General features: G+C 35.5%; 1 protein-coding gene across 1 annotated transcript in view; it reads left to right on the forward strand.

Moving 5' to 3' along the window:
* The first annotated feature begins 2,503 nt into the window (after positions 1-2,503).
* Positions 2,504-25,100, forward strand: part of LOC139119201 (delta and Notch-like epidermal growth factor-related receptor) — a 138,798-nt gene continuing 116,201 nt past the window's right edge. The window contains exon 1 of the mRNA XM_070682883.1: positions 2,504-3,188. Within this exon, the coding sequence (XP_070538984.1) occupies positions 3,126-3,188 (63 nt within the window). The 5' untranslated portion in view covers positions 2,504-3,125. The remainder of the gene's footprint in view (positions 3,189-25,100) is intronic.

The raw sequence follows: 25,100 nt of genomic DNA on the forward strand, positions 1-25,100 counted from the left end.
ACTTATCTCAGCTGGGACGGCAAAGCTCCAGTCTCAGAGTTGTAACAGTCAGTTGGATGAATGAACAGTCCTTGCAGGCTTGAAGCTGCACAAAGTCCACAGTATAAATCCAGCGTTGGCAGTGAAGGTCTTGAAAAGTCTAGAGAATGACTACTGCTGGAGTTTAGTAACACACAAGAGACACGATCCCAAAAGTCTGACTGGAAGCTGAGCACGTCCCTTTTATAAAGGCATATAAGAACAATCTAGAACTTTTATTGACATGCTAATTACTGTTCTAAAATTATCTCTCTTACACAACTAATCAACTTTCCAGAACATTCCAAACATGACTAATTGAATTCAAGGTTGTGAGGTCATTAAGGGCAGTGACCTTGAGAATGTTCTAGACTAATTGAACTCAGGTCATGATGAGTGTGGGGGGAAATGACCTACATAACAATATAAACGCAGATAAATCTGCCAACAACGTTACCATCGGAATGCCACTGACATTGACTGCTGTACTTTTTGTTCAGATATTTCCTTGTGGAAAGAAATCAAGCAAAAAAGTGAAAATTCACATGATCTGTTGGAATTCTTGCTGTTATTAGAATTATTCTCTGTTGGCTTACTCTGCAAATAAAAATTGTTGATTTGAACTGAATACACTTGACAGTGAATGATTTAAAGGGCCATCAGCTGTGACACTTAATTTTTTTCACTTTTTTGTTTTGTGTCTCAATTTGAAGCTCCTGTTTTACTCCCCAAAGCATTTTGAAAAAACAACTGTATCGTGGTCAACATACTGTTTATACATGTAAAATGCACTGTTATTGTTTACATTTGAATTCTAGTCCAGCAGAATTCACTTGTCAACAATAACAGTGGAGTCTACACATGTATAGGCTTTGTTGACAAGCTGAATACTGTGTATCTCAACATGCTTTGAGGAGCAGAACAAGAAACTCAAGTTGACATAAAATTATAGTGAAAAGATCTTCAAAAGTTACAGCTGCTGGCCCTTTAATTGCTCCGACTTTCATAATAATTTCATTATTTTTTCCTTCTTGAAAACAAGTACATCTCTCCAAAGTGAGACAAAATTATAAATTCTTATCTTTGTATGCAAACACAATGAGTACAATATGCAATGCTGATTCTAGTTGGGACTAAAATTCAGTCAACATTTAAATTGGCCTTTTTTGTCCATTGAAATTTTTCTCTGGTTTGTCAATTTGCTATTAGATAAAGCTGATAAACAACCTGCCCCTTGAAACCCTCAGAACCCTTTCACTGCCATGGTTTGGCCCAAACTTATTGTTATCAGTGGTGATTATGGACCCTGTTTACAGGAAATAGGGGTGAAAAGAATGTTGAAACACTGTCTTTAATATGTGGGCTTGGATAAATTTTAAAAAAATATTTACTTCACTATCAGTCTATGACTTACACTAAATTTACATGCAGAATTCAAAGGGAAAAGATTAGAAGTAATCATGACACGAATACGTTGCTATAAACCAGCTAGAGCATTTGCGTTTCACAGAAATTTGTTCTGAGTGATCAAATTACACTATCCTTTTAACAATTATTAACCCAGAGATCAAAAACATGGTCTGCTCACAAAAGTTTGGTAAAACTACCATAACATTTGGAGAGGTGTGGAAAAATATGAGAATAAAGCAAACTTTTCATCAAAAGTGATTGAGTTTTTTTGAGAAATGGTTTAATACACACGTTTTGGTTCAGAGAAAGACCAATATTATCTACCTGTGTTCAGTGCGACCAATCTGTTGTACATTTTAAAATGAATTATTATGGTTACCGCACCTCAAAACTCGCTGCTTCTTACTAATCATGCTAATCAACATATAAATGTTTTGGAAAAACCACGCCTTGATTCACAGTAATCGTACACATGTATGGATTTCATTGTTGAGGGCGCTATCCCATTCTATTTCTCCGTTTACAACGCGTTGCAGATCGATTCCGCTGATTGTGATAGCTATACCATTGCTCGCGCCTTTGTTGAGGCGTTGCCGTACTGCATCCTTTGTGAACCGGGAAGCGCCCTCATATATGGAGGGTGGATAGATGTAATTACTGCGGTTGATGTTAAAACGCACCATTTCCATATTCCTAACTCGGTTTTTTTCATTTTAATGATAATTTGTTAAAGATAAAACTTCGAATTGTCAAATGTTGCCACTGAAAATAACACTTATCACGTAGTGCTTCGATGTATCGTTTGCGACCCAATGAGCTGATGAGGCAACAGGTGCCCGCATCTCCACTTTCACTGGCTATTCTGTTTACTGTTTTCTGTCCCTAAAATTATGTAAAATAAATACATCTGTGCATGCTGTTCTCTGTCCTTTGATTTGAACGTACGTTTGTTTAGGCGCAATTTTCAAGTTGCAGTTCTAGCTATCAACAAAAAACTAAAATTGCGGAAAAAAGAACGGTAAAATCTACTGCTTGTAGACTCTCGCGGGGAGGAAGTCCTATCACTTACAGAGGGGTCAATAATAGTTAACATGGCGGCGCGGTTCACGGTGTGAAATGAGACGGCCCCTTTCTCATCTTGAATTGCTCAACTTCTCCTCATCCTCTGAACATTCTGATGTAGATGGCATCTAAGCACTCGTAGCTCTGACGTCATCAAGTGAAACCCACGTGTTCGGTTGAAAGAAAGCTTGAAATCCAACTGAACCATCGCATCGCTGTGAGTTGTGTCTGTTCATTCATTGATATCGACTATCGCGCACGGAGGCGGAACGCGAGGCCGGGTTAGATGTACACGTTATATACGCGTACAGCTGACAAATAACGTATCGTTACATGATCGTACTCCGTTTGTATTGCAAGGAATTTCAGTAGATAGCCAGCACTGGATCGCGACTGTAAACAGAGAGCAAAGAGAAGGGCGGTGAGTCAGCGACCGCGAGAGGTGTGTCCGTAGCTAGTCTCTCTACTCTCTGTGGTTTGGGCCGAACGAAGCCGAACGATCCCCATTCTCTGCGACCAGCGGCTGGAGAGATACGAGTGAGAGTCGAAGGTCTGTCGGATACGCGCGCTATCTCCATCACTTGTACTGCTGTCCAGAATTAAAAGCCTCACTCAACACATCGCCTGGGGGAAAAATGCTCTTTCTGACATCGCTGATTTCCCTACTTGTTCTAACAACGCATGCTACCAAAGATGAGGTAAGTTGCGAATGCCTTTTCTTTGTTGTTAAGGACGACTGTAAACAAAAGTGACCGAGCAATATGGATCAGTGGATACAATAGTAGTGGTAAAGAAAATATGTATAGTCTATTTAATTTACTTTTTCACGCGCTTTCTACGGCGGTTCAGGCTCTGGTGTCAATTTAAATCACGATTTATCGATTTTTTTCGACTGACGACTTCGCGGAAAACAGGGGAGAGAAATGAATTTAGACTCAATGCTCGTCTCTACAACTTTTGACTTTGTTCTTCACTGGAAAGATTGCAACATTTCAGTATTTGCTGAAAGTAAATGTGATAAAGGATATTGATCCTGATAAGTGAGTGAACACAAGTCTCCAATGGCATTGAAAATGAAACAGATCTTCAGACACATCTGCCAGGATCATTTTATTCCGAATGTCAGAGAATTCTCACCCTCAAACTTTATCTGCAGCCAGTGCAGGGTGATGTTCAGTTCTCGTGTGCATCGTTTTGCCTGAGAACGTCTGGCAGTTTTTTTAAAGTATTGAGATATCATTGTTGTAGATTCTTTGGAACCAAAGGATTCAGTGAAATGCATATAAATCTATCATAAACGTGAGGTGAAAAATGTTCTCACAATTTAAGTTTGTATATAATATATGTATAGCAATCTCAGCACACAGGTAGGACTAGGAGAATGAGTGTTGACAGGAAGGGTCTGTATTCTGTAGTTTTCACAAGTCAAGTAATCAATATTTTAGATCAGATATCCAGACATCTGTGCAGCAATCAGATACAGCAGGCAAAGTAAGGCAATGGTTGCTGTGTATAGCTTTGTCAGGATCTTGCAATTTTATAGACCTTTGCAGTTGTTTTAATCATTTAATTAAAATCTTTAACGCCCAAAAATTATGCTCTCTGGTTTACCATACGGTCCAGCGTTGATCCATACTATTACAACAGCCATAGATACATGCATGGAATTTCTGTAGGTGGAATGGCTTCAACTGACAGTAGCTTCTCTTGTAACCATGACGAACAGAGAATGGTTGAAAGTTTTTCCCCATCTTTACATCAGCGATTAAACTGCCAGTTGTAAATCAAACTAGGAAATCAAATACCAGATATGCAGCATGCCTGTTTACCACTCAGTCCTATCACCGTGGATACCGTTCCGTACTGTCTGATCGTAACGATCTATCTCTAATGAAACGATAAAATGGTACGTTTTTCTGGTTTGCATCACAGCTGTAAATGTTATCACCCAGCAGACTTATCACTATTATGGGATATTCTGAAATTAGAAAAAGCATCATGTAAAAAACAAGGAAAATATGTATATTGTATGTATTGCATGCCTTTGTTTTTCTGATAAGACAAAGTATATAAAGACATTTGTCAAAACAGAATGTTTTGACATGCAGTGCTTCATATCCATGCCCGAAACGTTTGGTGTGTAGTTTCTGGTAATTTTGTTTTACCATTTGTCCAAATTCGAAGGACACACAGTCAGCCACATTTCAAAAATTTTAACTATTTGCTGTGACAACTTGCATCACTTTTTGCAAAACGAAATCAACCTCAGAAATATTTCTTTAAAATTGTAAGCTGATTCAGGAGGGTTTTTTACTTCTTCATAAAACACCTTGAAATTTTGCTTAAAATTTGACTTCTCTTCACATACATTCACATACATTTCTTAAAATAATGAATTTTCACCTGAAATTGTAAATTATTTTACAATTGAAAATCTTTGTTGTGCTTCATTGCTATTTGTCATGCACCACTGCCAGGGATACTGGTCGGCTCGTATTAGCAAGTATTGTACCATAATTGCATTGAATTAGCATCAGAGACAGAAAGCAGCTGTGAAACTTGTCTTTTAACCATGAAAGCCCAGACGCTGTTTTGAAGACAAGCATTTTAATCGCTGTCATCACTGTCTTTCCACTTTCCACATAAATCTCAAAGCATCGAGAAGTGTATGATATAATATTTTATTAAGCTGACCTTTTTGTGTGGTTTATGTATGATAATGCACAATACAGGCTAACAGCGAACGTGGAATTATTTTTAGGGAGCAATTAGTTCCATAAAATATTTGGAAACAACTTTCCTTGATTGTCAGAAAATATCTGTGGGGAAAATCTAAACCAGCTATGGGTATTGCAATATGCTATATGCTGTATGTGTTGTAGCGACCATTTTTATTTTCAGAGTTGGGTGTGTTACCAATACAAATATGGTTGCAATAATCAACTATTTAAAATTCTGCGGAACAATATGGTGTCATCCTGCACGGCTTAGGTATGACACAGTTTCTATTTACATACATTTGAATGATAAAAGGCTCATTGACAGCAATTTATAGCCAGTTTATTTGACTGTAGGACCAGCACTGCAATTTTATCACAAAACATACTGGAATATACAGTAATAGAAAAATATTTTCCCAATTAGCAAAAAAATTTATTACATCATATTACATTGGGTCATGCTGGTTTGATAAATGTATGAAATGAGGTAATTTCACTTTTTATAAAAGTAGTGAATTATGCCTATTGCACTATGATAAAATATGAAAAATGATTATCATCAAGGTTTGCAGGAAATTCATCTGGGTGTCAGTTTCTTTCAAAGCAGAAATTTCGCAGTTTAATATCGAAATTCCAATGCGTGGAAGTATGCAAATTAAAACATATTGAAATCACTTAAATAGATGAAAGTGCCTATGCCTTACATTGAATTATTGAACAGTTTCATGCGTGGTTGAGAAACGTAATCGGAAAATAAATGGAATGGTGTTATTAAAGAAAATATTATAAATATTGAGTTGATGAATCCTTTCTACTCGCAAGCTTTGAATTTATATCGAAATGTTTTTGAACCGGAATACTTAACAGAGACAGCTTTTTATAATGGGTGGCATAGAGTGTACTCTTTGTCAGTGTGTATAGTATATTCATCTTTGCTCTATTATTTTTAAGTCTCGATCGAAACTCGTCGCATAGATAGCAAGACAGCTATTCTCAGCTTTTGATTAAGTTTTCCTCTAGTATCTACAACATTTGCAAACAAGAGAATGTAATTGAATGAGAAAGTCCGTGTGTTTATAGGTTTCATTGAGGTTTCACACCACTCACCAGCTTTGACCTTCCGTGTTGTTTGTACCGATCGCCGTTTCTGTGACAGCTAGCAGCTCAATATGCCATGCCGAGTCACTAAGCGTGATTGTATTTTAATTTCCGCTTTGATCAACCAAGCTAAGACTTCCAGTCTGTTCCAAGTAGTTGTACATAAACCAATTTCAGGAAATTCCCGGAAGCTCATCACACATCGGCAAGTCCAGAAATTCAATGGAAATATTTGACAAGTAAAAGTTTACAGAAAACATTCGATGTAATATTTCCTGTATATTTTTTCAAGTGGAAATGTATTATCACAATTTAAGTAAAAAAATGAAATATGCCACAAATTTAAAACAAGTAAAAATAGATAAATTATACCCGTTAGCATTATATATGCAACCATCAATGCTGTTAATTGTATTTGACTATTGTGTTAATTTGGTGTACCACATGAATGCTCAAATGTTTACATATGTGAAAACATATCCATTTCTTCAATGATGTGAAGTAATCCAAATTACATTTTGTTGTGCAAGTTTTCTAAACTGGCTGCTTTTATATTAAGTGATTTTCCAGTTCTATTATGAATAACATTTGAAAATTATTCTAATTTTAATATGTTATAAAAATACTTGTAATGCATACTTGTTTTAAATATGTAACGATGAGGCTTAACTTTGAAAAGGCAAACTTTTTGATGAAAACCGAAACAGATTACATTAATTGGAGATCTGATCAGATCTGCAACAAAGAGCACAGCTAAGTAAATTTCTCCAAATTGTATGTCAGCTACACCCAATGTCGTATGCAGGATGCTATGTTTAGTAACAGGCTAACACAATGGTGACCTGAGTACCATTGAAAACTAGCATTCCATACTGAACTTTAACAATGTCAACCTTGAAATCCGTTGAAGTAGGTGGTTTTGTCACTTCAAATTACATACTTCATGTCATATCAGTAACGTTGAACACACCTTTCAGCATCGCAATGCACTGTTTGGCGCAATAATCCTTGAAAGAAAAATATTTCCTGATTAAATTCCGCCGAGTCAACAAATCACTTCGTATCATGTCCTGTTCCTGAAGTGACCTTGGACATCAGTGTTCAGATCACATGGGAGACAATGAGATGAAGACTTCCGAGAAAACCGCCACTATCCGATAAGTTCCGTGAAAGGAATTTCTCTTGGATAGCATCTATAGAGCCTCTGCACAATATATAAAGTGTTTTTTTTTCTAAAACCCCATCTACAATTATAAAAGATATGCTATAAATTACCAGATATTATATCATTTCTAGAAATTACACTGCTTTTGTTTCAAGTTCAACAGAAATAGGTGATTTTAAATTCTACCTGTGCTATATATATTCCGCAAATACCGGTAGAGGAAATTTGTTGCCACCATAATTTGTGTTAACAGAAAACACCTCCCCAATTTCATACCCACAATCAAGCAGAGTTGTACATGCAGTCTTGAGATATGAAGAATATTTTTAATGTGACCATGAAAAATAAAATCTTTTCTCATACAAAGATAAAGTTAAACAACATCATATCAAAAGATGGAGGAATTTCCGCTTTGACAGTATCACTACAAAATTTTGTGCAACGTACTCTTTGTTTTATGACCTCAAATACAAGTAATGGGTTTGAATGGGTGAAAAAAATCATAACTGTAAATTATTAATAATCAGAGTGACATGCAGTAAATGTATTTTGTGCAGTAAAATGTATCAAACATATGAGTAAGTCTACGTTAGTGCTAACTTTGGTGTGTTTTCTACTATATACCGGTATGTATGGTCTGTAAGTTACAATTATGTTCTAATCCCTAAATGATGTGTTGATATGTAGTGTTCGACTGTCGTAGGTCAGTGCTATGTCCGATGTTACCGTTTACAATTGTTGGTTCGTCAGGATTAAAATTCAAGCATTTGTTACACACAATGTGCTGTGGCAAGCATAACTGTATTCAACATATACTTTCCGGAAAAGAAATTTAGAATATGAAAATGCACTTGTCTTATAGGACATAAACACAAAAATTGTTATCAAAAGTTAGAGCTATTTTTCCCTCCAAATATTGCACCTGCTAGTGCAGATACAGCAGTTGACTGTAGTGTTGAAATGCTATTTGAGGAAAATGTCATCATATGCCACTTTTTATTGAGTCAAAATTTCATTAAAGACACAACTTAAAGATGCAATTTCCTTCGGGCTAGCCGTAATTCCATTTAGGTCAAGTAAATTGAATTTGTGATTGGAATTTGGTTTTCCTGTTTGTTTGGTGAAAGATCCGATAGGACTAACTGAAAAATCTCATTGATTGAGGGTGAGACCGTTTGCAACCTGTGTTGCCTTTCAGTTTCCTTAAATTAAGGCCTCTAAAATATACTGAGGTCCCCAAAACAGCCTTTTTTGACAGATCGCGTGATCTGTTTTGACCTTAATTTCATTTTGATAACAAGTAGTAAGAGGAGACTGTTGTGAAATGTGATTTTGCTACCCAGTGAAACCTTATCTAAGATTGCTTGTAAGCTTCGACAGCTATTAATAGTAAACAAAAAAGTCAACTTTCAAGTTGTCAACTTTCTGACTTATTTAATTCGTTTGTTTTAATTTCACTGTGTTCCATACTCTTTCTAATCTGTGGCACATTTTCATTGATAGGTGCCCTGGGAAACTCGAGAAAGACTCCTTTTGGGATGAGAAAATAATTGATGAAAAATAGCAGGCCAAAATTAGAGTGAACAACGGGTCAATTTTACAAGTATCTGGCTTAACATAAAAAGAACAGCTACACTGAGTGTTACATCTCTTAACTTTAATACAGATGAATGTGTAAGATTAATACATTCCGAATTACGGTAACTCTTAGAAATTTCTCAACTGCACAGAAAAATTTTCTTTACAACATGTGGAAGGATGCTGTGCAGCGATGCATATATTTGTGGTTGTGCCTATAGGTGACAATGCACCGTGGCAGTTTGGAAACGATCATTTATCTTTTGAGTTTAGTCAGATGGATAGGTTTGCCGGGACAGTTTTCAATAATGCATGGGCCAGTCGAGACAGCTGCGCTTCACAAACCAATCATGACTTTCTCCTCTGAACCGAGGCTCTGTGAACAGCGTTTCTTATGAGAAAACCCATTCCTTTCAGCACGTAAAGTGTACAACTCATCTTAAATGGCACTGCGGTAGAGGTATAGTAATTATGCCACATCAATCTTAATTTGGATTATTAATTTTCAGCAAAACATCTGTTCTCTGTTGCCTGTATACTGGAGATCTGTTCAGACATATACCTGTTTAAATGAAACTGAATTTGTATAATAATTAATACATCAAATATATAATAGAGGGCTCCAAGCTAGGCATAAATGCAATATAAAAAAAAAGAAAAAAGGAATTTTAATAACAATATAGCCTTGTATATTTGTAAGAAAAGGTGAGAGTTGTCATATTTTTCAGATTTGAGAATTGTTGTATTTTTCACGTCAGATAAAAAAAATTAACCCCATGAAATCTACTCATCATTTTCATTATCATCATTATCATCATCATCATCATCTGTAAATACAAAATCAATGAAGAGATTGCAGGAATGCGCTTTGTGTTTTACATGAACAGTTTAAAGCTTTAGATAAGAGACTCTTTCAACAGAGTCAACCAATAAGTGCTAGTTTGATCAACTTGATTGCAAAACACCCCCCAGACAGAAAGCCGATTGGAAATCTAAAAACATTGATTTTCTGAGCTTTTTAATTTGTGGGCTTTTTCCATCGCCATAGGGTGCTTTTTTTTCTCCTTGTCAGAACTGTTTCTTATCATTGTACAGTCTTGCATAACCTCCATTCATACGTACTTCTGAAACACCAAGCCTTCCGTGTTTTCCCTATAGTCTTGTCATTAAATATTCATATGGCATGATAAATAAGAGATGCCTTTTCATTGATTTAGTGTCGTGTTTTTCCGCTGAAAGAGGGATTTTCAGTGAATTATTGAAATTTCAATTTTAGCAGCAATGACATTTACTTTTGTCAGATATCTTGTTTTAAAGGAAAATCCTTTACCTTTCCAATCATTTCTGAAGATTTCAACTCCATATTTTGCTTATGTGACAATATCAATGTATAATAAAACTTTATTGTATAATATCTAAATGTTTAATTTTACCAGAATGAGCCAGATTTAGATGCAGTATATATCAAATGCTTTGGGAACAGTAAACTTGCACACCATTTTTCTTGACTACTCATGTCTACCTTTAACATTTACATTATGAAGAAAATTACAGCCTTCTTGATTTTGGTTTGTTTTCCATCATAAAGCCATTTTTCGTATGCAATATATTCAAGTTACTTACATTAAAACAAGGAAAGCATGGTGATAAACATTGCATTTTCAAGAAAATCAAGAAATCAGGTTTTATTTAGAGAGTTAGTCCGCACAGATTTGTGGTAGATTTTGATTTCAAATACTTGTAGATGGAATAGGTTCTCAACTCCAAAATTTCATTTTGATATAGTTAATGACAGTAAGATGAAACAATTGCCTCTAGCAAAGAATAAACACACATTTATTATAAAATTTCTACTTCTTAAGATTTTATCCATGTGCATGATCTGTAATTCATGGATACATGAAGACTTTTTAAAATGGACAGGTATTTCTGCGCACTAACTTGAATGCTGCAAAATAATGTTTGTAACTTTCGTTTGAAAAGATGAATAGGGCAAACAAAGCATCGGTGAAAAAGTGTGGAATTTATATTTTGTTTCTGTGTTCACCTGAGGAATCTTTAATAAAGAACCTGATTTGCATATCAGATTATTGCTATGTTATTAATAGATTTCCATCTTTTCCCTAAAATCAAACCTCTTTTTATATACTTGAAGTTTTTTTGTATATCTAAGCAGTTTTAAATACACATTGGAACATATATCATACAGCAGTGTAGACAAATTGTATGGTTTTGTGGTCCAAATTTTCCTTCAGTGCTTATTATTTGCCAATTTTGAGTAATTGTGGTTTCAAAGTAGTACGCAATTTATGAAAATATCCCTTCATGGCACAATTTTGCTCTATCAGTGAAAATTACATCACCATGACTACAACAAAGTGATTAACTATTCAAGATAATTATTTCAATTAGATACAGATGAATTTACATTACCAACGATTTGATACAGGAACAGGTTAATGCTGAATTGTTTGACTAACAATATCCTAGAAATGCAGCTCCAAGTGGATATCAATAAACGTAACTTATGTGTAATCTCTACTTTGATCATAATTGCAAGAATTCAGAGCTTGGAAGTTCCCTTTACAAAACATTGATACTGCCAAAGACACATTTTTCTGTTCACTGGGGGAGGGGGAAGGAGGAGGGGAGGGACTGGAATTCTTTTGAGACACCCTTCCCCTTGACAAACATTGATATTTTGCAAAACATATATTTTTCTGTTCACCCAGGGGGGGGGGGGACACTGGAATTCTTTTGATATAAAGCTGTTCACCAGTTAATAGCAAATTCAGAATGGCTGATTAAAGTATGTGGTTTATTTGCCATTGGTATGATCGCATTGTTATAGAATAGAGTGTAATATTGAGTGAACTTTCAATATTTTTCAAAATATGCTGACAATCATCATGTTTGAGATAATTAAATTGACCTTGGGTAGGCTAATTTTTTTCATGTCATTCTGTTTGACAGTCATTGTTAGATAAAGCCTGTGCATTTAAAATCAAATGTAGCATCCACAAACTCTTGGGTTTTGCTACCAATTGATGGTATATGGTGAAATACTAAATATTTAGCATGTCATCACGCACTACATAATGTTACATGTGTGTTATTACAGTTGGTAATTTGATTTTTTGTCTGCATATTTGAATTCAAATGTCAACAACAAGAATGTACCTTCCATGGCACATGTATAATGTACTGAGAGAATTGACAAGCCATTAATACTGGGTATTTTGATAAACCTTAATCAAATATACGCATATGCTGTGTTTCCTCTGGCTTCTGAAATTTTTTAGTAAATTTACGAATTGGGTTTCGAAACTTTTTGTAAATTTTGAAATTTATAAGTAAACTTAACCGTTTTAATACGGAATATCATTCAATCAAATTCAAATTAACTTAGTACCACAGGGATGTGCTTAGACAGAACTATTTTGAGGTTTTGGGGCCTTCAGCTCTCAATCAACTAGCTGCTTCCTTGCATTCGTATATTTACGAATCAAAAATTAGTAAATCATCTAAAAAATTAGTAATTTTACGAATTTGAGAGTGCCAGCGGAAACACAGATATGTAGAATAGAAACGCAGAAGACATCGTCAAACGTTGCACTTGCTGTAGCTTCAATGTAACACATGAAATCACACACATCAGTATTCCATATCTTACCCAGACTCCTTTTTTTTATGTTTTCACATTGAGCATGCACGCGGTTTGGAACCCACTGAGTCCTCAATTTAATTACAGGGAACGGCTTTTATGAAAGACTTGATACTTAAGAGGTGAATGCTGTCTTGTTGCATTTCATGCACGGTCTGGAAGTCAGAGTTGTCGGTTGCAATCGATCCACTCAACAATGTGGTTCCGCGAATTGCTGACTAATTAAACACACAAATTACAGTCTCTAGAGGACGGCGATTTAATTTTATCTTTCTGCATAGCCGTTTTAATTTAGAATGTGAGAATTCTTAATCACCTTGTTTGTATATCGTGCAGCTGTGTGTTTATGTTACCTCATTGTATTATATCGATTTTTATTTGAGGTTAAAAGTAATTCTCATCTCAATATGATATAGGCATATCCTTCCTCTTTTCAATATGTGATTGTTGAGAAATATCATACATTGTCAAGTAATACTACTTCAAAATCCTATTTTATGTTCAAATTAATGGAACTCAAATCTTTGTATCAAATTGAATGGTTACCAGATGTTTAAATCATCTCTGAATATGATATCATATCCAGAGAAAGTTTACTTTTTAATTAAAATCTCATTTTCACAACACTTTTTGATCCCTATCAGGGAAACGAAGAGCTCTTGCAAAGTACAACGGCACAAATTTTCAACATTTTTACTTTGCTCTTTGCAAGACAGTAACAGTAATTGTAATCTTTTGATAATATCTTTATTCATGCATGTTATTCTGTAAAAGAACAATTCCTTATTCTTCCTCTAAAATAAATCTACATTTACTTACAGCCTTACCATCACATCTGTATAACATGCAATGTTATTGACAAAATAATTGTAGTCCTGATGAAAATCATGGAATTTGTCACATACAGGCTGGTGACTTTTAGAACCATCATTTTAAAATACTTCTTAAGAATTCAACAGAAAGTAGGATATTTTTATACTAATTCCAGACGCACACACTGGAAAACACAAGTAATGAGTTGCATGAGGGTTATGGACGACTCAGAGTCCTAGCAGCTACTAGGTTAACTCATCGTGTCCTGACATCAGATCAGGAAAGCCAAAATGTCACAGATTTAACCCTTTCACCACCATGGTATGGCCCAAACCCATTGTTATCAATGGTAAAGTGGACCTGTTTACTGGAAATTGGGGGTGAACAGGTTAATTTTTCAACATTCAGACTTTTGATAAGTCACATTATTTACAATTGTTTGATTTTTGCCCGCTGAAGAAATAATGGGTTTATTAAATCTTATCTGAGAAATAGACCATTGACTGAATCAAGAATACATTGAAAAAGTTTATCAACTGTGTTTTTGCCATATGATTGAAATGATCATTAGTGAAAGAGTTGAAGGCACAAATCTTGCAATGTATTTATTGAAAACAGTGTGGCATCATTGTAAAAAGTAGGAGGTACTTGCTTACACACCTTATGGTATCCTATCCACTGGCTGCTTATAAGTGATAAGTTATAATGATAGCGGTGGTGTTACTGGAACATGAATGAGACAAATTTGAAGTGGAGCTCATGATGTGAAACGTTGACTTATGTTTCTGAATTTACATCAAAATCTGAAAAGGAACGAGGTTGTCCGTTTTGAGCTGACACTATTACTGTTGACGCAGCCAATGCTGTGATGTGCCCGTGATCTATGACTTAATCTAGCGCAGGATGAAAATCTGGAATTTGTAATTTGTGATTTTCCATGGTATTTCAACTCACCATGCCCTATGGTATCATAAAATATGTTGAATTGTTTAGCTTTGCTGACAGTGATGTCAGTTTGAGGTCAAAGGTCGCTTCTAAGAATTATTTACAAATGTGTGTAATTGTATCATTTAGCTTTGTTAATTAATGGACAGTGATGTCATCCTGAGGTCAAAGGTTGCTTCAGAGAATTATTTGGATTTTGCAATTTTGTTTTCTGGATCTGCAATCAATCTGATTTCATTCTAACTTTTAGAAAGTCTGGTCATATCAAAATATGTTTTCTGGGGTTTTGCTACTGATAGTCATACAAAAATACGTTTTTTTTGTTTTTTGCTGCTAATGGTATGTTGAAATACCCAATATTTAGCATGTCAACGTGCACTACATAAATGTTACATGTAGGTGGGTAATTACAGGTGATGATTTGATTTTTTGTCTGCAGACTTGAATTCAAATGTCAACAGTAAGAATGTCTCTTACAAAAAGGTAACCAATCTTCAGACAGGGTAGAATATACGTGATGCTGTACAATCATTAATGATCTTTCTTTTCCATTTCAATCTGCAAACAAGCTATCTTTATAACAAGTATTGAATGCATTGCTGTGACACTTTTTAAAGTATTTAAAAGTGTTTGAAAGTACCTAACTGTTGGTTTTAATACCTTTGAAATCTGAGAGTTCTAAGTAATTGGATATTGGACATCAATTCAGAGCAGTAAATAACTCAAAGTAATTTGATTTTGATGTAAACCAAGTGCTTTCAGTTTTCTCAATTTTTAGAAAACGAACGTTCAGCAGAACACTGTAATTATCAATGAAGTCAGTGTTTGTATTGAAAGCATTGAAAGGAACAAATTACAGAGGCAGTGCAGCCTGTCTAGGTTGAATACCAAGATAGTAATGAAAGTAAGTGACATTTGAACTTGTAAGTGACCCCTGACACCTTGTCTCTTCAGATGTGTTTTATGACAATAAATGATACTGGTGAAGAATAAGATGTTCCATTTGAGATAATTGATTTATTCATAGCAGGGTCTTACTCTCACTTTATCTTTGTGAATTTATTGATCGCAAAAGCATCCTTGATGCTGTCTAGACAGACACTCCCACCCAGAAAGCATTAACATAAGTGTGTTTTATCGTGTGTACTTTCTAATGGAAATTCAATTGTGAAAGATAAATGTGCCGTGCGTTTGTTTAATTTGATAACAAGAAGGCCTGATAAGAAGTCATTAACGGAATGAATGGATAATGAAAATGTTAACACATGGGATTTGGAGATGAGTCGTCATTATCAGGCAATTATCTGCCCATTGGCGCTGTCAGAACAAAGGCAGAAAGTAAATTCGTGCCAATGGTATGAGAATTCTCGCATTAAAAATATTATGTGTCAATTGAGAGATGGTAGTATTAATGCAAAAATATTTTTAAAATCCTTTTGCTGCCTGTCGAGTTACTTTTACCTGCACATTAACCCTTTGAGTGCCAAAGTGAACTTTTGTTGCTTTTCAGAATATAACATAGCCAGCAACTTTTTTAGATTTAGACAATTTTCTCAGATTTTCTGCAGAAATTTTGGTAAAATATTGTAGTCATTGAAATGTTATGTGCATTTAGTCCAAAATTATCGAAAAAATTACAGAAAAATTCATGAAAATTGGTAAATGTTACACTAAAAGTTTGATGGGAAAGGATTAAGCAGTCTCAAGAACTGAATATTGAGCTCACCAAGTATAAAATTCATATCTGCATTGCCACATAGTCACATGTCAGTTGATTTTTCAAATTTGCCAAAATCAGCAATTAGTAAAAGAATGAAATAAACATAAAAGATGGAGACACTCGATATAAATATTGATTTTTGAATTTTCTGGCTCAATGGTATTTATTGAAATTAGCTGTCGCCACGGATTTCAGCAAGGTATCCAGTTTCCGTACAGCCTGCCTGAATAGCAGAACAAGATAGCCACCTGTCAATATGGCTACCGATGTTATGAAAAGAAAACGGCAAGGGTACATTTTGACAAGTGAAAAGATGTTTATTCAAGGAGCGTGTTCAATATGATGTAAACCTCATGAAGTAATATCAAACACACAGTTAACAAAAGCAGCGAATGTGTTTTATGCAGAAGCAGGTTTTTTTACATCAATCAAGCTGCCACTCATGTATAGCTCAGTCATTCAAAGGTTGCATGTTAAAGATACCGTGGCCATTCACAAATGCACTCAAAATGCTCAAACATTCCTCATTTATTTGTTGTGTCGTCAGTCTTGCCTGGGGAGCTGAAAAATCGTTAGGATGTTAAGAAAAGGTTGATGTAAGACCAATGGAGCAGGGTTATTACTGCTTTCATGTTGGAATTCGTTGATGAATATGGGAGCTGTATAATGTAACAAAACCTTTCGAAATTCACTGCTTGGCAGATAAATTGTCTGTAAAAGTGATCGAAGTTGCTGCGTGTATGGTAGTCAATGTTAGAATGCTATGATTGATGCAGTCTGTCTCCAGGGAACCTTTTAAACCAATGGGGAACACTATTTATGTCAGGGAGTTCTGTTTGTTGACAGAAAAAAATTCTATATAGTCAAAATATCTAAAGTTGGCAGTAAGAAATTCACAATTAACACAAAAACTTGAAAAAGTTTGCATTTGAAATCTCAAATATAGGAGGTACAGCCAATTTCTGTTATACTCAATATTGTATGTGCAGTTTCTTCAGCTTTCTGATATCTATACAAATAATCTTTTCAATTTATTAAATTATTTTAAAGATAGAACGTGCCTTGGGGACAAATGTTTAGACTCAAATTTTTACAATTCTTTTCTGATCTACCACTTTTGGGAGCTCATTTTAAAGCTCTTGGGGTAATTAAGGTTTTGATTGTATAAGTTTTCCGAAAATCAACAATTTTATTCTTCCCCTTAGAGTTAACACAGGGATGGCGGCCATTTTGAATTTTCAGAATCAGTTAATGTTAGGTACTTTGTTTCTCTGGTTCAAAACTTTGCATCGTGACCCCTGATTTTTATTCTTTATTTGGCAAGAGAGTGGTTCAAAGTTTCATTGAGGAAAGTTTGAGCAAAATTTTGTCTTTCATTTTCGAGGCGCAAACTACTTTAAGGAATGTCTGCTGTTGAGCCTCCATTGTCAATGAAAAATCAAGCTTCATTGATTTATTTTAATCCTTGTTTAAATTCAATAAAAATGATATTTGCTATTATCAACTGCAAATACTAAATGATGGACATTGTTCAAAACTTTTGGAAAGTTCAAAAAGTACAGATAGGACACAGGAGCTCAATCCATGAGGTTACAATTTTCCCCCAATAGTACAGGCAGGAATTTGTTGTCATTGAAATTGCTTATTTTACATAGAATCTTTTTGTACAAACTGTGGAAAATTTTTGTTTTTCTTTTAACTTTCTATTATATTTTGTATGGTCTTTACTTGAACAGACTGAAATTTGTCAGTACTAAACCTGTCGATCTATGGGCAGGAGAGATGATACAGTTTTTATCCACAGTTAAATTAGCATCTTTCAGTTTTCAAGTTTCAATGGTTATTTTGAGTCATCTGTTTGGCATGCACCATACAACACTTTTGGAGGCTGTACAAATGAACTAGTATAGTATCATCTTCATGAACAGAATTATATCGCAACTGACAAACAGTTTCACTGATTTATTGATCAAAAGTTGCCGACAAGGAAAATCTATGGGAGAAAAAAAAGTGAAATAAACATGTCAAGGAGTTATGCGGTGAAGATCGTCTGCATCATTCAATTTGATTGGCTGTGAGAAATGGCCCACTGGAGGCCAGTTAAGAGTTGAATCCTTGGAGAATTTTCATTTGACTTGGGTGATACATTTACATTAAACTGTGTTTTTAAATGTCGGAATCATTTCATCTTGTTAGCCCTATACTGTGTATCAATGACTTCAGGCGCCGCATTCATCAAGTAAATGTTCGGATTTTGCTTTCGGTGTGCATAACCAAATTGTACTTGGAGAAATCAAAGCATGTTGGATGCGGTGCATGGAATTCAACACCTTTCAACACCAATGTTGACCTACGTGAAGTTGTTTGACGTCATTTATGCCACCAAAGCATCAAAACATTTGAAACCTTCAGGTCTCTTCGAGCCACATACATGTTATGAAAGATCCATTTATAGAAACATTCAATGCATTTTCTGTCATATTTATTTTTGCAAATAAAAGACATTTCTTTTTCTTCTCCCAAATCATATTGAAATGCCAAAAGTTTCCAAATCTTGTCTACTCCGCCTCCACATGTCCAATATGATAATGTCGACAAATAATGATTTTTAATCCAGACTAGAGTTGCCAACAAGTTTAACATCTCGGGCCAATCTGCATTGCAGCATGCTTTAGGGGAAGAAGATACAAATTTGGTCATTTTCCATAGCAAAAATGAGAAAAATATGATCAAATTAGCAGCGATTGTCTCGTTAACGAGAGCAACAGAGGGACGTTTATCATACCTGTGATATTAACTTTGTCATTACAATAGACATGATAGTGGCTTGACAGATTAAACATAGAACATTCCCGTACGTCAGCTGGTTCATTAGTATGTGACTTCAGTGTACCCAGATTCACCTGTGCAAGATCAACTCTGAAAAGCTCCCTGAAAAAAGACCAGGAAATACATTTGGACCAAATCACTTCCTGTTGATTCTGCTGTGAATATTGATAGAGTTGTGTAGTTGTCATATTCGGAACAAAATTTGAATCAGAGTGACCTAGAGTAGAACTGTGATCTCCTTGGCGACATCATCTTTCTCACCGAGACAGGTTTCACAATTCCGCGTATGTATTGGCCAAAGTTTTATGTTTGAGCAATAAAAGTTTTATGGCAAGCAGTAGGGCTGTAGTTCAAAATGAAAGAACAAAATATATTGATTAATCCTTGACAGTCTGAAAGATGTGTAATTATGAAAGTCAAAATATGTCGCTGTACGTATCATGAATTATTGCCAAAGTACAGTCCGTAAATAACAACTATAACAGACAACCTGTAAACCATCAACAAAAGCATCATGGGTATACACAGGTAATATCAATCCTAGATAAGTCTACGGCTTCCATACACGCATGTAGGCATATTTTTATGGCATTGTAAAACAGATCAATGGAATGAAATTTCTGTTTTTGTGAAAGCATGATGAAAATTTATGGTGGATTGGGGCAAATGACTGCTCTGACACCTCTTTACAAAAAGTTATGATCTGTTGTAGGCGTACGGTATTGCTTAACACCTAGCTCAGTTGCTGGTGGCGGCACACGCTATTACATGTATTGGTCTTCTGTGTACCATTACATTTAGATGTAATGGCTCGCAGTAATTGAAGTCAGTAAGCGGGAAAATAGACGTTGCAGAAAAACAGCAATAATAAAAGGATAATGGGGAATTTTTTATTACCGTACATGTTATAACTTTGCCCATCTGACGGAGCTTTTCAAAATTTGCTTAGTGCAAGATGCGGTTAAAATGACCATCCAGATAAATTCACACTCTCTTTTTGTTTCCTTCGGTTGAGTAAGAATTCAATTGAGAGATGACAGGTTGATTGCATGGAAATAATTGCTCAAAAATAGTCTTCTTGTCTGATAAGCAGCTGATGTTTTACATTTCTGATGGGCCAGAACTGTGACAATAAAGTAAGTTTAAAAAATTTTTTTTTTCAAAATTACTGTGTAAAACACTGTTTCATATACTGATGTCATGTTTATTAATGTTTACTCTCGGGCAGCCATTACCATGGTAACAAGTTTCAGGATAAAGTAGCCATAAGGTGTTTTGCTCAGTTACATAAAGAAAAGTTAAGGTTTTTTGTCAATAATTGGTACCAAATTAGTGCTTTCAAAAGCCCTTGCGAAGAAAACATTTTACAAAAATTGTGTGATTATTTTGTGATTGGCCTGTGAAATACTTGGTAATTGGATTGCAGGAAGCTGTTATGTTAATCTGTTCATTAGAGTGCATAGGCTGTCATTATAATAAGACTAAAGTGGCCAGCGCAATTTGTTGGAATATTTATGAGACACTCAAGTCTGCCATCCTTTTTTGTGCCTTTTATTATAAAATGAACTTTGGCAATCAACTTTTTTGATTGATAAGTATAGGTAAGTTTGATTCGAATGTGCAATTTATTAATGTTTCATTTAATTTTATACTTATTTAATTTTTTACGGTTTTTTTTTTTTGAATTTTTCAAGTAAATCTTTTGACAGTGCACTGGACAATATGTCCAATTCAGTGGTAATATATTGCATAGGATGGATGAGTTGAGAGGATATTGCTCCGTCTATAACATTGTTTCCATAATAACATCTGAGAATGTTTTAAGTATCTTTATATCAACTGTGTACTTCCTGTGTGTGCAGGATAGTTCTGTTTATTGCATCCAAGAATATAGGCTGTCATTTTTGTAACGATGAGATATGCTGATGAATTTTTAAAGACAGCAACTTTTTCAGGACATGACTCAGTCAGCTGAACCACTGAGTGCAGTACATGACTTCGACTCTCTCTATGTCGTATTCTGTACAAGAACTCAGACTTAAAAGTTAATCCACTTTATGCCTCCCAAAAGGAGAACAAATAAATTTCACAAGCAAGTCCAGGGTATTAAAAAGTCACACCGTGTGAATTCAAGGCCGAATGATTCCTGGAATGCAAATGACAGTAAGTGGACAGGTTTGAGAAGTTACTTCACAATTCTCAAAATGACCAGCCATTAGGACAGCAGCGTGGCAAGATTGGCCGTCACCCAAGCAATTTAAAGTTTGCACCATTTTCAAAATTTATCTAATACAAACACGGAACAAAAATACAATATTTCAAGTACAGCAATGAGATACAAACTGCCCTGTCATTTAAACCACTTTCCTGAACTCAATGTTTGAACACATCATGCTCACTCAATCGTTTTCTGATGTGCTGTTATTGACTACTTCAGCACGTTATCACTCTTCCAAGATGAAAAAATCGAAACATCACAGAAATTCAAAGTGTTCATCGCCCAGTACCGGAAGTTAATTCTCCAGTGTAATATCTCAGCAGCCTGGTCTTTGCTAGAGAATTATCTCTCAGGAGCCACTGAGAGGAGACTCATCCGTAAGGATGGCGTCTCGGATTTTAATCCAGTTTCAACAGAAATATGACCTCAGTTACTGTGAAGTTGTGTAGCAGTTTTAGCAGGTAACAGCCTATGCATTGCAAAGAGAGATATGGACATAACACTGAAACAAGACTTAGTGTTTTTATTAAGCCCAGGAAGCATATGTTGGTATGATGTAGATATACTGTAGATTTGAAACTATATACCGGTATTTCTCCAATCCCATAATGCATTGAAAGTTGATGTCTGAGAAATGCATTACAATAATAGGGGAATTTAGTAATGTCAACCTCCTTACAGTATGCACCTTGAAATAAAAGTCGTAAGTTTTTCTTAAACTTTTCTGTAGTAAACTTTAAACCATTCTCTTACATAATCAAGAATAAAGGTCTGGGGTCACCATGCAAATTATGGCATCTGAGAAACAAATTAGCAAAAATATACCTGGTGGGGGGAAGGGGAGGGTGAGGGGTGCACACAAGCAGCAGACCATAGTTTTTTGAGGTTTTGTGAAAGAATTGGAAGCAAAAATGTAAAATGGTATTGCAAGGAAAATTATCCAATAATCAGGGGCTTTGGTTTTGATGCCATTGTATCCCCATTGCCAGAGTATGCATGACTGGGTACAACTTTGCCCTCCCTAGAGGTCAATAAAGTCTGCAATTGGCCTGATTGAAAATTTACCATTCCGCGTGGACAAGTATCAAAAGCCCTGGATTTTGGCCAGTTCATCTCTGTGTTATTTCATCAGCATATTAACCAATTGATGTGATAGAGTCAAACAAACAAGACTTTGCCTTAAGAGCTACATGTAGATTTTCTGTATCATTGTGAAACGTGCCAATAATATTTAAATGTCAATTTTATTAACATTAGACCGGCACTTCACAACAGATCTAGAGTTGATGACATTATCCACAGATTACAATGAAACTCCTCAAAGAAATACAGAATTTAAAGATATTATCGTGATTCATGTATAGCCACATGCTTATTTCATGAAAGTATACCATTCATGCATTTGCAATTTATGGCCCACCATAACTTTAAATTATTGAATGGTTTGCATGCTGCCCTCTTTAGAATATGTATGTTATACAATTTGTCCCAACACTTTTTATCACTACTGTTGGTCTACCTTCTCCCCAACTCTGATAAATCCTGTAGACTTTGAAGTTGATAATAACTATATGTTATCAGGTAGCACAACAGGTGGTAGCATGTGAAGAGAAAGAAAAGAAATCTCTTGGTTTGAAACATAGCATGATTGATACTTGGAACATCTGGCCTATTGCAGTGGACAGAGGTATACCGTAGTTAATATACAAGCTTCTAAAGAGCTTTAAAATGTAGTTACATGCCCTATAGATACAGGCAGGGGATGAGATTGTGATGATCTGATACACATACTGGCTTCATCACAAACATTCCGCTCTGCAAACATCGCCTATCTTGAGACAGGTGGAACAGTCTTCTGGCTTCCTGTTTGCGGAGCGGGACATGATGTACAGGCTGTTTTGTGAGGGTGTGATGGAAATTTTCCCGCTTGGTTTACAGTTTAGCTCCATCAATCAATGCAAAGTCATTCATGCATTGCAGTACTGTTTGCCTTCGAGAAAAAACATGGGAGAGATATCGAACTTCCATGGGTATATTAAAGTGTACCGTGACCTGGTTGTAGAGTAGTGCTGCTTTTCAAGGCTGTTCTGCGGTTATCCAGATCACTAAGGTATATATACTCTACAGATTACGCTTGTTGTAAAATACAGCATATTCATCCATACGTGTTTGGATTTCACCGGGTTATACAGTTTACTATCGCAGAGTGCTTTTGGTTTTAATCCAACATTTTCTTCTCAGACAGGTCAAATGCCGTCGGATATGACAAGTGGAAAGACAAACAGTGCTATTTTCAGCCTGAAGTAGAAAGTTGTTGCATTGAGTACTTCCTGGCTGTGGGCTTTTTCATTTTTTTCCTTTCACTGAGGCTGTGATTTTGCAACGACGTGATTTGAAATGTATAATCTGTTAAGAGAAGATCAGGCTAGCTGTTTTACTTCCACTCTGAGCCATAAGTGGCCTGTTGACCAAAGGAAAGTTACTTTTTTTATTATTTATTAAAAGCTCTGTAAGCCAATACTGTACATTGTAACTACTAGGTTCCCCTCCATTGAAGACTTAAATCATATTAGGGAACACCAGAAAGGTTACACTTTCCGAGTTCTGAAAGCACTTAAAATTGAGCCTAATTACCTTTTGCCAAAACACTCATAAGACAACTAAAGTACATTGTACCATTAACAAGCATGACTTCAACAAATGCAAGATAGAGAACATGATGGTGACAGCATTTGGTTCTTTTTTTTTACAAAACGACAGCAACACACTGCTCACATCTTGTTGTTACTCACTTCTGTGTATATGGGTTTGTGTGTCTGTCTGTGTCTGTGTAATGTGTGTCAGAGCCACTGTATGGCTATGTGTCTGGGTATGTGCTTGTGTGGATACAGTTGAAAATATTTTCCTGTTTATTTCTGCAATGGTGCAGTGATGTCAGTCTACAGTCTCTTGTCCTTGACATTTACATATTCCCTGCAGGAAACCAAGCCATCACTCACACCCTCTCACAAGACCTGTGAAGATAAATCACAAAGTTTACGTTTCATCGATGCACTGTTTTTCTTTCTGGGCTCTGATTTATCATCTACAGCTTCTAGCCGCCATACATGTTAAACAGCAAATGAACTACAGGTCAGCTTTCTCAATAGTGACTATTGGAATGAATCACTCCGTTCTCAGATTAACTCCCATCATTGTTGATGAAAATGTATTTTGCTTGACACGTACAAATATGCGTAGTGCAAAATGAAAAATTCTAGGATGAAAACTAAATGAAAGCAATAATAGCGTTAATCGTGATTTCAGGTTTGTTACTAAATATAGCTGCACGTGCACGACTTTCGGACAAATATGCCTGAAATTCGGACAAAATTTGTTGTTGCATGCGCGGCTAGCATCTTGTAGTCTGAGCCATCAATTCCTACGAATAAGTCTAACTTTTAGTTGCCATTGTAACACTAGCAGGTTTTATTGTCGTCGTTTATGCGGGAAATGCGGACGAATATTTATTTATGCATATTAATGAGAGAAAAACATGACGTCATTTGCGATCTGTGCTATTATAAAATGTTTTTACTAGTATAAGTACATAGATTTAATGCCTTTTGCTTATACTGTGACTGTATAGTATAATCTGTATCATGAATTAAAAGTTTGTTCAAATATTCTCATGTGAAACTTACATTCTTGTTCAGCAGACCTGAATAATTTATATTAGTGCAGAGTCAACCAATAAAGAGTGGTATTTCTTTCAGGGCAATGTGCAAAGAATAACTCATTACTGGTTGCGGGGTTTGTCTCTGGCTTTCTTTCGTTTTTTCTCTTTCTTTTTTCCACAATAAATCGAGAAACCAAATTGC

The sequence above is a fragment of the Ptychodera flava genome, chromosome 19, assembly GCF_041260155.1.
Source record: "Ptychodera flava strain L36383 chromosome 19, AS_Pfla_20210202, whole genome shotgun sequence".
Classification (NCBI taxonomy): Eukaryota; Metazoa; Hemichordata; class Enteropneusta; family Ptychoderidae; genus Ptychodera; species Ptychodera flava.